Genomic DNA, 13,795 nt, shown 5'->3' on the forward strand with positions numbered 1-13,795 from the left:
ATTGTTAGTAATGGAGTCAAACTGCCCCATTGCTAGCAATATACCAATCAGGTCTACCTCCACACGGTTCCTCCTGGAAACCATCGTGGCTAATTATTGATGAAATCGTCATGATGGGCCAGCGGACCTGCTTTCATTCACCCACTCTAACTTGCCTACTTTAGAATTATATTTTTCGTTTGTATATTTTTTTTTAATGGATGATAATGGAATGGTAACCCCACCCGCGTCATCGGTATACACCGGCGGGGCACCAGTGAAGGATGATAGGTGAGGATGAAGTAGGTCAGTTAGCCCATCGTGACGAATTCAACGAGAATTGTTCACGATGGTTTCCAGGGGGAACCACGTGGAGGTCGACCTAATAAGGTATATTGCTAGCAATCGGGCTGTCAAACTCCATTGCTAACAATCCTTTTCCCCCCTATTTGTATAATTAAAATCCGATATTGACTGTATTTATAAGAGACTTGGCATGTAAGTTGTTTTTGCAAGCTGTGTATTTTAGTATTAAATAAATAAATTCTCACCTATCGTCCCTCATTGGTGCCCCGCCGGCGTATAGGTATTGATAGCGCAGGTGGGTTTTTTTTTTGATGGGTGAAAATGGTATGGTAACTCCGCCTGCGCTAACGGGATACGCTGGCGGAGCACCAGTGAAGGCTGATAGATGAGAATGAAAACAGGCCAGTTAGCCCATCATGATGAACTCATCAGGAATTAACCATGATAGTTTCCAGGGGGAACCGCGAGGAGGTCGACCTGGTTGGGTATATTGCTAGCAATGGGATTCTCAGTCTCCATTACTAACAATCCCTTTCCCCCCGCGCATGTGGGGTTACCATTTCATTTTCATCCATTAAAAAAAAGTCCTGAAATACGTTCCCGTTGGATAAATCAATTCAATCAACGCTTACAATTGCTTCGTTTTGTTAACTAAAACTCCGTTTATGTATATGAAATCATACAAACGTTAGATTATAAATTATTACAGGTAATCCATTGTGCGTAATAACATGCATAATATAATAATGCCGCGCCATAAACACAAAGAAAATTAAATACAAAATACCGTGGCGCTTGTTGCGTATAGTAAATTAGCCACAGATATCATTAATCCCAGATCTATTTTTAGCTGCAGTACCTACACAATAATGAAGTCATTATGCTATGTTTGATGTAGGTTACATATTAAATATTGTGGTATCTATCTATTTTTAGTTTCAGTTAATATCTTAACCACTTTTAACTAATACATTTATGAATGTCACGATTATAGATATCTTGTTCTCATTTTCGTTTGTGAAAACTCTTTGTTTTACTTGTTGACAAAATGTATGCATTCGCATTGCAATTACGTATTATTATTTTTTTTTGTAAATAAACTGGGTTTTCCCAGATATAAATGCTGATTGCATCAATTAGCAAGCGACGTTAATATTTACGTTATAGTATAATTTATATATGTACCTGCAATCAATATATTTGTAAACAAAAACAAGAATAAAGAATAGGTAGTTTTTCTATATGTTATTTTATTATTTTGTCAATTTATATAAGTTGTATAAGTACATTATATTAATGAAATATTATCCTAAATATTTATTTACAAATAACAAGAAAAAGTAATTAAAAATTTAAAAAAATATTTAAAGATAAAAAATTTCTGTGAGATCACTGCCAGCTGGTAGGGTGCCTAGGATACTTGCTGCATTTCCACGCTGAATAGCAATGGAAATGCGTTGACCAAATTGAGTTTATTAACTAAATAGGTTTAAACTAAGTGATACGATGTAAATAAAATAAAAATATTAATTTCGTGCCTGAATTGAATTTTTATTTTGATTCGGTTTTATTTAACTTTTGAGATATTTAGATTTCTGAAAATAATCTGATGGGTTGTAAGAGATAAGTAATAGTGTAAATTGGCGGAGATTAAAAAATTTAAACGTAATCAAATGGCATGTTCAATGACGAGATCTGGCTGGGCCCATGCCAGATCTTTGTTCGACTGCAAAAAAAAAACTGTGTGCAAACATTTTTCCAAATTATTATTAAATTATTTTAATATTTAGCCAGCCAGGCTATAACACGATTTCCAAGAATCAACACAGCAAGCGTACCCAGTGGATAGTAAACAAATCATACAAGGAAAATAATATTATGATTTATTGAAACGTTGTGAAATAATGGAATCGGAGTAAAATATTTTAATAGCCCATAAAATACTCACGTCGAACAAACATAAACGGATATTTCTCATTTTCACCCGATGCCACTTTCAAATATCACTTTCCTTCAGTATTATTAACACAAAACACAAATTGTATAAAATTTCAAATAAGTACGAACAACTTTCGAAGTCTATCGGAATCTAAAAAATGCTGAGTTCGCGCGCCGCCGCCGCTCCGCCGGGGGGCGGTGCATTTTCCCCTGTTAAACAAAAAGAAATCACTTGCGACCACTTCGCGACCACTCAAAATCGGCACCGTTCACAGCACTTTGACATTTCCCGCACTACAAAACACATGTAGCGAGTCTAATTCCGAACGACTCCAACTTGGCAAAACTACAGTACAACACAAAAGTGGATGAACACCACCACTGTGTGTGTAGCTCTACACTACACCTATAGTTACAGTGAGCAAACGTTGCCACTGCCACACTGTGGAGCGAGAAGGATAGAATGAGAGATATTCGCACCAGTGACTATTGCGAGGAAAGAGATGTGGAGAGTTTGTCAAGCGCTCGACGGTATCCGGTATTCCCGTTTGAGATTTCTGTCATTCGCTCTGTTCGAGTTGGGCATTGATAGCGTCGGTCGGTGCTTCGGTTCGAATGGTCAATGGTCACTCTGTAATGCACAACTGACTGACCTGACCTCTATATTTTATCAATACATGAATAATGGCCAGAACTTAATCTACATATACATATAACAAATTGTTGTGCCTTATTTAAATAATATTATAACAAAGAGTTCGTAATAGAAACTAAAATGTGTTTAGTACGGTTTTTTTTATTTAAACATTATTACGTACATATTAACAATTACTAAGAATTACATCTATTTAATTTATAAAATTAAACATTTAGTTTGAAAAATCAATACAAAAAATATCGATAACAATCGATGGGTAGTAAGCACTACACTATTATTGTTATACATATCTACAAGTTAACTTTAAAGTTAAATATATATAATTAAAAAATAGTAATGTCTATTTATAATTACTTTCTTTGCAAACTCTTTTATACATTTGCCTCAATAATATTAAACAAAGCACAATGCGGCCGATTCATATTAGTCTCTTGTACTATAACGCCTGACAAAATAGTTTTACATTTTTGCAACACTTTGCTTTACCAAAATATCAGGCGCAAATCAAAAAATAATTTTAAATGTTAGAAATCTTGTACTAGAACAAGTAATAAATTATATATTTGCTATATTCTAAATACACCAGAGGAAGACTTTGTACCTAACATAATGAAAATTAGTAAAATCATACCGCTTTTTAAATCTGGAGATAGGAGTGACCCAATAAATTATAGACCTATATCCATACTCCCAGCACTCAGTAAAATTTTTGAAAAAATAATCCTTATGCAACTTGTCAGTTATTTCAATTTAAATAATTTAATCCACAATAGTCAATTCGGTTTTTCCAAAGGTCGTTCAACTACAGACGCAGGTGCAGAGTTGCTTAGACACGTATTTGCTGCATGGGAAACTAAAATGGATGTGATAGGTGTTTTTTGTGACCTTTCTAAGGCTTTTGATTGCGTTGATCATAATACATTGCTAAAAAAAAACTTGCTTTTTATGGCGTCAAAGACAATGCTTTAAATTTAATAAAATCTTATCTATCTGATAGAATACAGAAAGTGAAGATTAGCAACGCTACATCTGACGGGTCACTTGTGCAAATGGGTGTACCTCAAGGATCTATTCTCGGTCCATTTTTATTCCTAGTTTACATTAATGATCTCATATGCCATGCAGGATAGATGCGGCATAGTATTGTTTGCAGACGATACTTCATTGATTTTTAAAGTTAATAGAATGACTAATAATTATGACGATGTAAATAGTGCTTTGCGGCGTCTCCTGCACTGGTTTACAACTAACAATCTTATGTTAAACGCTAAAAAAACAAAATGTGTTAATTTCTCTCTATCTAAAAGTTTTAATACTAATTGCAATATTAAATTAAATGACGAATATCTCGAATTTATAGAATCTACTGTCTTTCTAGGAATCACACTAGATAATAAAACACAATGGGGTGCACAAATTCAAAGCCTTGCAGCGAAACTAAGTTCAGCAGCTTTTGCCGTGCGTAAAGTTAGACAGTACACTGATACTGATACTGCTAGATTAGTCTATTTTAGTTATTTTCATAGTTTACTCTCTTATGGAATATTACTATGGGGAAAAGCGGCAGATATTAAGAATATATTCTTATTACAAAAACGTGCAGTTCGATCGATCTACTGTATGAATAGTCTTGACTCATTAATAGAGAAATTCAAAGAGGCAAATATTCTCACCGTTGCTTCTCAATTTATATATTCAAATATTCTATATGTTCATAAAAATCTTGACTTATTTCCAAAAAACAGCAATATTCATAATATTAATACTAGATTTTTTGTCCCCAAGTATCGTTTAGAAAAAGTTAATAGGTCTTTTATGGGAATAGGTATAAAAATTTACAATAAGATACCAAAGGATATGTTGGAATTACCCTTAAATAAATTCAAAACATCTGTTAAATCATATTTACTGAGCAAAGCCTATTACTCACTAAACGATTACTTGAATGACGAGTGTGCATGGCAATAGTTGTTCATGCACTGAATTTTCATTTAATGTTAGACATAGACACCTATATAAATATACATTGTAAATAAACTGGCTTTAAAAAAAAAGTAATTCAATTTCTTCTCAATTGGATCTATATACCGAACTGGACGGTAGGGAAAATATAAAATTATAATGTAAAAATTTGACGTTCATAAGCGGCTAAAATGTCCTACATGAATAAATGATTTTTGAATTTGAATTTGAATTTGTACAAAAGTTTTTTGCTAAGACACCTCTCTCCCATTCGTGTTTTTACCATGAAACAGTTGTTTGCATAGCTATGTTTCGGTTTAAAAGGTGAGATATGGCAGTGAATTTACAGGGTACAGAAGATTAATGCCTGAGTTCTTTTTTTTTTACAACACGGAATAAACGAGCATACGGCTCACCTGATGGTAAGTGACTACCGCCACCCATGATCACCCACAACACCAACGGCATTGCAGGTGTGCTGCCGGCCTTTTAAAAAGAAATATGCTCTTTTCTTGAAGGTTATGTTGTCATATCGGTTCGGAAATACTGCTGCTGGAAATTAATTCCAAAGAGTGGTTGTGCGCGGAAGAAAGTGATTTGAAAAGCGCATGGTAGAAGACCGCCGCTCTTCCAGATGGTTGGGATGAAACTTTAGTTTATGGCGGGTAGTACGATGGTGAAAATCAGCAGCAGGTATCAAGGTTCTCAAGAATGGCAACGCATGGACGAAACAGTATTCTTTGTTATGTTTATGGTACTGCTCATGTCTGTAGGCGATGGTTACCACCTGATGGAAAGGAACTGCTTATAAATACACGATTTTTCATTTTGTTTTCAAAACATTTTTAATATAACATTGTTTGGTATGCATTTTTTTTTCAATGGGTGAAAATGTTATGGTAACCCCGCCTGCGCTAACGGGATACGCTGGCGGCTAAGCACCAGTGAAGGGTGACAGATGAAAATGAAAACAGGCCAGTTAGCCCATCATGATGAATTCATCAGGAATTAACCATGATAGTTTCCAGGGGGAACCGCGAGGAGGTCGACCTGGTTGGGTATACTGCTATTATACTAGGAGTAAAGGAAATTAATAGTTGAAGGATGGGCAGCAGCGTCCTTCTTAAAACATTACCAAAGCCTTACTACAGTTGCCAACTCGCCTGTCAAACGAGGCAACTACTGGCAAAACCTCCCTTATAGGTGAGGCCTACGTTCAGCAGCGGGCAGTTAAAGGCTGACGGGAATTATTTTAGATATTATATTATATTTACCAGAGTGGGACCTTGTACAAAAGTCGTCTGCTTGGGTACTTCTGTCCCATTCGTATTTGTACTATGAAGCAATTGTTTGCATGGCTATATTTCGATTTAAAGGATATACTAATGGAATTACAGAAGACAGAGGAGAAAGGTATTATACCTTAATCCTCAGGAATGGCAACGTATGAAGGTATCATGGGTGACACAGTATACTCTGTTATGTCCATGGCACCGCTCATGTCTATAGGCGACGGTTACCACTTTCCATCAGGTGGGCTGTCAGCTCGTTTGGTACTCTAAGATGCATAAAAAAGCAATCACTTCGCTGCACCGTGGTGCAGTGGTAGTAATTAATGCGCGCGCGCCGATTTCACGGCATACCTTATCCGTAAGGGCCAGCAGTAAAGTTTATCAACAGTGATAAACGCCGATCAGCCACTATGTGGGTCGGCAGTGGCTGCTTACACTTGTGTTTACCTGTGCCGCAGTAATTCGACAACTTAGACTATTTTCAAAACGCCTAGACATAAATTTTTTTTTAATGGATGATAATAGAATGGTAACCCCACCTGCGCTAACGGTATACGCTGGCGGGGCACCAGTGAGGGATGATGGGTGAGAATAGAAAGACAGGTCTGATAATTAAACATGGAATTCAGAGGGGACCACGTGGAGGTCGACCTGACAGGGTATATTGCTAGCAATGGGACTGGTAGTCCGCAATACTAATAATCCCTATTTATCTATTCATATTTCGCTATTAATAGACTGCATTATAACGATCTCCACATGCCCCCCCCCCCCGTCTCCGCCCCGAAAACCACATTAGTTATTTCTTGGTGAATTACTTATGATCGACTAGTCAGTCGACCTGTTGTCACTCTCATCCGTCATCGCATATGAATGTCCCGCTTATGGAAACCAACAGCAGAGACGAGGTTACCATTACATTTTCATACTTTTTTTTTATACAACTTAGAATAGAAATGTGACCTGATGGAAAGTGGTAACCGTCGCCTATAGAGATGAGCAGTACCATGGACATAACAGAGTATACTGTTTCGCCCATTATACCCCTCATGCGTTGCCATTCCTGAGGACTCAGGTGTTATTCCTCTGTACCCCGTAAATTCACGCCATATCCCACCCTTCCAATCGAAACACAGCCATGCAAACACAGCTGCTTCACGGTTGAAACACGAATGGGACAGAGGTACCCAAGCAATCGACTTTTGTACAAAGTGTCCCTCTGGAATTATTTTTTATTTATATAAATTAAGTATTGTCTGCTCTGGAAATTTGGTTACTCACTACTTGACACTAGACACTGTAAACTAAACAAACATATTTTTAATGGATGATAATGGAATGGTAACCCCGCCTGCGCTATCGGTATACACCGGCGGGGCACCAGTGAAGGATGATAGATGAAGATAAAGCAGGTCAGTTAGCCCATCGTGACGAATTCCACAAGAATTGTTCACGATGGTTTCCAGGAACCACGTGGAGGTTGACCTGATAGGGCATATCGCTGGCAATGGGGGCTGTTAAACTTCATTGCTACCCCTTTTCCCCCGCGCGGGTGCGGTTACAATTCCACCTATGCATATATAGGTTCACACCTATTAAAAAAAAAATCCCGCCACCAAGCGCGGCAAATTCTAGCTAAACCACCTTATGAGGAGGCGTTCAACACTGAACAGTCAACGGCTGATATTGATGAATGAAGAAACTACATATTATGTAGTCACCATCATCTCAGCCATTATCCGTCCACTGCTGGACATAGGCCTCCCCCATAGACACCATATGGGACGGTCCTGAGTCGTCTGCATCCACTGACGCCTTGAAATGCATTTAAGGTCTTTACTCCATCTAGTGGGGGGTCGTCCTATACTGCGTTTGCTAGTACGAAGTCGCTGGGGGGAAAGGGATCGTTAGTAATGGAGACTAAAATCCCATTGCTAGCAATATACCCAACCCCCTGGAAACTATCATGGTTAATTTCTGATGAATTTATCATGATGGGCTAACTGGCCTGTTTTCACTCTCATTTGTCACCCTTCACTGGTGCTCCGCCAGCATATCCCGTTAGCGCAGGCAGGGTTACCATACCATTTTCACTTATCAAATCCTAGTACGAGGTCACCACTCAAGAACCTTTCTTCAATATAAAATTAAAAAAAAAAAGTAGATTTTAGACTTTCACATAATCTCCATATTGGCAGTTAAAGCGGCGACATGATGTAGGTAATAGTAGAAAACTTCTTAACGATTGTTTCAGAAAACACTTGTGCAAATAGCAATATATTTTTCCAAGCCAGTCGTATTTTAGCTGTGCAAGCGCACGCGCACCTCGCTGTACAATATTCAATATACACCAAACAACACCTTGTGACAAAGCCCTGTGACAATAAGACAACCCGAGCGGTATGAGCAAACTATGGTCACAAGCTAGTTTGTTCGCCCCGGCTCGTGTCGTTTGGCGTCACATTTCACCGGCGCGTGGTCACCGTCACCGTTCGTATCAGCGTCGCTAATCCTAACCAGAGGACACGTGAGTGATACCCATTGGTTATAATACACTTTATACACATTACCCTAGCACCCTTTGAAGGGGAGGAAGGGATTGTTAGCAATGAAGTTTGACAGCCCCATTGCTAGCAATATGCCCTATTAGATCGCCCTCCACGTGGAAACCATCGTAAACAATTCTTGTTGAATTCATCATGATGGGCTAACTGACCTGTTTACCACTGGTGCCCCGCCAGTGTATACCGATAGCTCCAGCGGGGTTACTATTACATTATCACCCATTAAAAAAAACGCGGGTACCGAGGAAGATATTTTTTATCAGATGAAAATGGAATAGCGACTCTGCCTGCATTATTTGTACACGCTGAGGCTGACGCGGAGACTTCGTACAAAAGTCGATTGCTTGGGTACTTCTGTCCCATTCGTGTTTCAACCGTTAAGCAGTTGTGTTTACATGGCTGTGTTTCGGTTTTAAGGGTGGGATATGGCGTGAATTTACTGGCTACAGAGGAATAACACCTGAGTCCTCAGGAATAGCAACGCATAGGGGTATCATGGGCGAAACAGTATACTCTGTTATGTCAATGGTACTGCTCATGTGTATAGGCGACGGTTACCACTTTCCATCAGGTGGGCCGTCAGCGTGTTTGCCATTCTAAGTTGTATAAAAAAAAAATACCAGTGAGAGATAACAGGTGAGGACGAAGTCAGGTCAATCGAAACGTGACGAATCCACCAAGAATTAATCACGATAGTCTTAAGGGACCGCATGGACATGTACCTGATAGGGTATATTGCTAGCAATGGGACAATTAACCCCCATTACTAAAAATCTCTTTCCAGCCTATGTACTGGGAGAAACCTAGAGTGACCTATTATGATCAAATAGATCAGCCTTTCCCAAAGTGGGCGATAACGCCCACGTGTGGGCGCTGCAGGTCTAAAGAGGGGCGGTAAGAGACCTAGAAAAAAATAGGGGCGTTGTGTAGAGGCTGGGGGGGGGGTGATTTGTTGCTCTTGAAGTAATAGTGGCCTTTAAGTAGGTGGAAAAATGGCGCTAAAAAATAATTTATTCTCAAAGTGGGCAGTAGACAAAATAAGTTTGGGAACCCCTGAAATAGACCGTAAATCCTTCATGATTTAGGATCTGATAGAGGAATCATGAGTCCCCGGAACATAAGCATGAGTCTAATTATGAAAGTGGATGAAGCAAAAGTTGTAAACATATCGAACTATGACTGTTCTCTGCCTATCCCGCAAGGGACTTGGCGTGATCGTATAACATAGATAGATAAAATAATATCTAAAATAATTTTATTTCTCCAATACGAACGTAGTTCGTGAAGTTATGAAGAGTATTTGTCGTTCTTTGTTTCGGGCGACGCAACTTTGTAACGAATATACGCTTTTTGAAATTAATATAGGTAGAAAGCCGGAGGCCTATTTTTACAGGTATTTGCTAAAAAGTCGAAATAGATAAATGTACCGCGTATGGTAACTATCAGTTAGCAATTACGTAATGGTATTTTTTTATCTTGCCGTGTGTGTCCCGGCATAGAACGGGCCACCCCTTCCTTTCCCGTGGGTGTCGTAATAGGCGACTAATGGAGGGCGAGGGATGGGCAGCAGCGTCCCTCTTAAAACATCTCTAAAAGCCTAACTGCGGTTGCTAATCCGCCTGCCAAGCATGGCAACTACTGGCAAAACTCTTCTTATGGAGAAAGCTTATATCCAGCAGTGGCCAGTTAACGTTTGAAATATTAATAATATTTTTTTTTATCGCCTATAAATGTAAATGTTACACCCTTGTGAATTTTGTCACTCCTGGAAACTTAACTTATAACAATGCGAAGGTCGCATTGTTATACTCCAGAGGGAGACTTTGTACAAAAGTCGTTTGCTCGAGTACCTCTGTCCCATTCGTGTTTCCACCGTAAAGCAGTTGTGTTTGCATGGCTGTGTTTCGGTTTGAAGGGTGGGATATGGCAGTGAATTTACAGGGTACAGAGAAATAACATTCGAGTCCTCAGGAATGGCAACACATGGGGGGTATCATGGGCGAAACAGTATACTCTGTTATGTCCATGATACTGCTCATGTCTATAGGCGACGGTTATCACTTTCCATCAGGTGGGCCGTCAGCTTGTTTGCCATTTTAAGTTGCATAAAAAAAGGCAGCGTCCCTCTTAAAACATTAGCAAAAGTCAAACTGCAGTTGCCAATCCGCGTAGCAACTATTGGCAAAATCCTCCTTATATGGATAGCAGTGAACACTTAATGGCTGATACAAGAACATACAACAGAAGGGGGGGAAGGGATTGTTAGTAATGCAGACTGCTGGTGCCATCCCGTCAGATCGACCTCCACGTGGTCCCCCTGAAAACCATCGTTTTGAATTCCAGATGTATTTGTCATGATGGGCTAACTGACCTGCCCGGAGGGGAAGGGATTGTTAGTAATGGGAGGTTAGTCCCCATTGCTATCAATATACTCTAGCAGGTCGAACTCCACACGGTTCCCCCTGAAAACCACCGTGACTCTTTTATCGTTGAATTCGTCACGATGGGCTAACTGACCTGCCTTTTCATCCTCACCAATCACCCCTCACTGATACCCCACCAGGTATACCGACAGCGCAAGCGAGGTTATTATGCCATTTTCACCCATTAAAAAAAAACTGACCTGCCTAGGGCGAAAGGATTGTTAGTAATGGGAGGTTAGTCCCCATTGCTATCAATATACCCTATCAGGTCGAACTCCACGCGGTTCCCCCTGGAAACCACCGTGACTAATGTATCGTTGAATTCGTCATGATGGCCTAACTGACCTACCTTTTATCATCCCTCACTAGTGCCTCCTGGTGCCCCGCCAGTGTATTCCATTTAAAAAAACTGACCTGCCTTTCCACTCTTGCCTATCATCCTCCACTGGTGTCCTATCAGCTTACACCGTTAACGCAAGCGGGATTACTATTCCATTATCATTTAATAAAAAAAAAAAACAGTATAAATTGTATTAATTCATTAAATTTCCGAGTTTGCATACAGTGGGTACCGATTGGAAACAATAGGTACGCTCGTAAACCATGTAGGTACACAACTATGGGCCATAACTAGGCCGCGATATAAAACAACCGTTAAACCACTTGAAACTATGCTAAGCACATAATACGTGGCGACCAGTTTTTAAATTACTCATATCTACTCAATAATGGACTCCAATATTGGTCTTATTCAATCTATATGAATTGAACACAAATCAGAAATGGTTTAACATCTCTGTAAATTATTAACACCCATTAATTCCTCTCTTTCCGTGAATGGGGGAAGTAGATAAAACCTTATTCGAGAAATCAATTCAGGATACGATAAGGCTGATGTACCTGAAGAGGGGGGAAGGGATTATAAGGGAGTAATGGGGTCCAACAGCTAAGTCATGGCTAACAATATACCTTAACAGGTAAACCTCCCCGTGGTCCCCCCTGGAAACCATCGTGCTGAATTCCAAATTAATTCATCACGATGGGCTAACTGACCTGCCTTTTCTTTGTCACGTATCATCCCTCACTGATGCCCCGTCAGCGTGTACCGTTAACCCTTAAATGCATGATTTTTCCTTTTTAAATACAATAAATTGTAACAGATAGATAATTAAACATAGATTGAAAAATAAAGAAAAAAATATTTTTTTTCTCAATAATATATTTTTATTCAAAAAACTTACTGATGTATCTACATCAGTGAAATAATGTACCCGGGGAAAGAGGAAATTATCAGTAATGGAAAATCTTTGGTCTCTGATTTAGACACAAGTACATTACATTTGGTTGCCAGCATTGGGCATTTTGCACCGTAATCGATTGGCAAATACAGGCCAATGTTCGAATCCATCTACGCGCACATCTTTTGACGGGAGCGGATGTTGCGGACCCTATAAGGCCAAACAATTCGACCTCCATGTAGTTCTTCAGGCTCGGCGCCAACGTAAGTCGATAAAAGAGTGACGACTTTATTATTGAAACCATCGTGGTTCATTCTTGTGAAATTCGCCAATATGAGTTAACCGACCTGTTTTCATTCTAACCCATCATCTCTCGCAGAATAGACCTCAAATCTGTAAGCATAACGCTGGTGTATGAAAATGTCGTATTTAGCTGTTCTATCACAGGCCGAATCTTATGAAGGCGATCGTGATCGGAATGGTCTCGCGGAAGATGTTTATTATTATCCGTATGAGCGTGCACTAGGGAAATGCTCCACTGACATGAACAAAAGAATTCCTATGAATTTTTTTAACTCCCCAACAGTAGTAGTGAAAGATATTGACGGGTTTTTTTGTACTGCATATAAGTTGGTTTCACAATTTTTTGAAGAAAGTCAGGTGTGAAGTAGTGCAAAAAACAGATGGGGTGTGGACTAGGATAAAAAAAAATACTTAAAGAAGGTATAAATCCCGTAAAAAAAACATTTAATTGAAGTTTAGTATGTTTCGTACCAATGTGCTCATTATTTCATCTTTCATCCATTTGTCACCCCTCTCTCTCCAACATATACAAATAACACTAACGGGGTTACCATTTAATTAATATCCTATAAAAAATAGCTTTGTGCTATATCAATCATGTATATTCCCAGAGGGAGACTTTGTACAAAAGTCGATTACTTGGGTACCTTTGTCCCATTCGTGTTTCAACCGTGAAGCAGTAGTATTTGCATGGCTGTATTTCGGTTTGAAAGGTAGGATATGGCAGTGAATTTACAGGGTACAGAGGAATAACACCTGAGTCCTCAGGAATGGCAACGCATGGGGGGTATCATGGGCGAAACAGTATACTCTGTTATGTCCACGGTACTGTTCATGTCTATAGGCGACGGTTACCACTTTCCATCAGGTGGGCCGTCAGCTTGTTTGACATTCTAAGTTGTATAAAAAAAAATCAAATATAGTTAATTTAACAATAAACATTGTTACGAATTTTCGATGGATTTGCCAAGTAATTGCGTTTTAGTATCTAGACGGTATGTATTTAACTATGATTCTAGAAACATCCATAAGCAAAACAGTAGATTCTATTCATTATAAAACAACAATTTCATGGCGTAAAATTATCCGTTGCCCTTATCAACGCCATAAAAGACTTCAACTGGAAACTGAA

At 39.0% G+C, this 13,795-nt stretch overlaps 1 protein-coding gene across 1 annotated transcript in view; it reads right to left on the reverse strand.

The window, feature by feature from the left end:
• Positions 1–2,811, reverse strand: part of LOC113516584 (protein halfway) — a 61,038-nt gene extending 58,227 nt beyond the window's left edge. The window contains exon 1 of the mRNA XM_052897482.1: positions 2,234–2,811. Coding sequence (XP_052753442.1) covers positions 2,234–2,263 — 30 coding nt within the window. The 5' untranslated portion in view covers positions 2,264–2,811. The remainder of the gene's footprint in view (positions 1–2,233) is intronic.
• Between the last annotated feature and the right edge of the window lie 10,984 nt (positions 2,812–13,795).

The sequence above is a fragment of the Galleria mellonella genome, unplaced genomic scaffold, assembly GCF_026898425.1.
Source record: "Galleria mellonella isolate WM207_F2 unplaced genomic scaffold, CSIRO_AGI_GalMel_v1 utg36, whole genome shotgun sequence".
Classification (NCBI taxonomy): domain Eukaryota; kingdom Metazoa; phylum Arthropoda; class Insecta; order Lepidoptera; family Pyralidae; genus Galleria; species Galleria mellonella.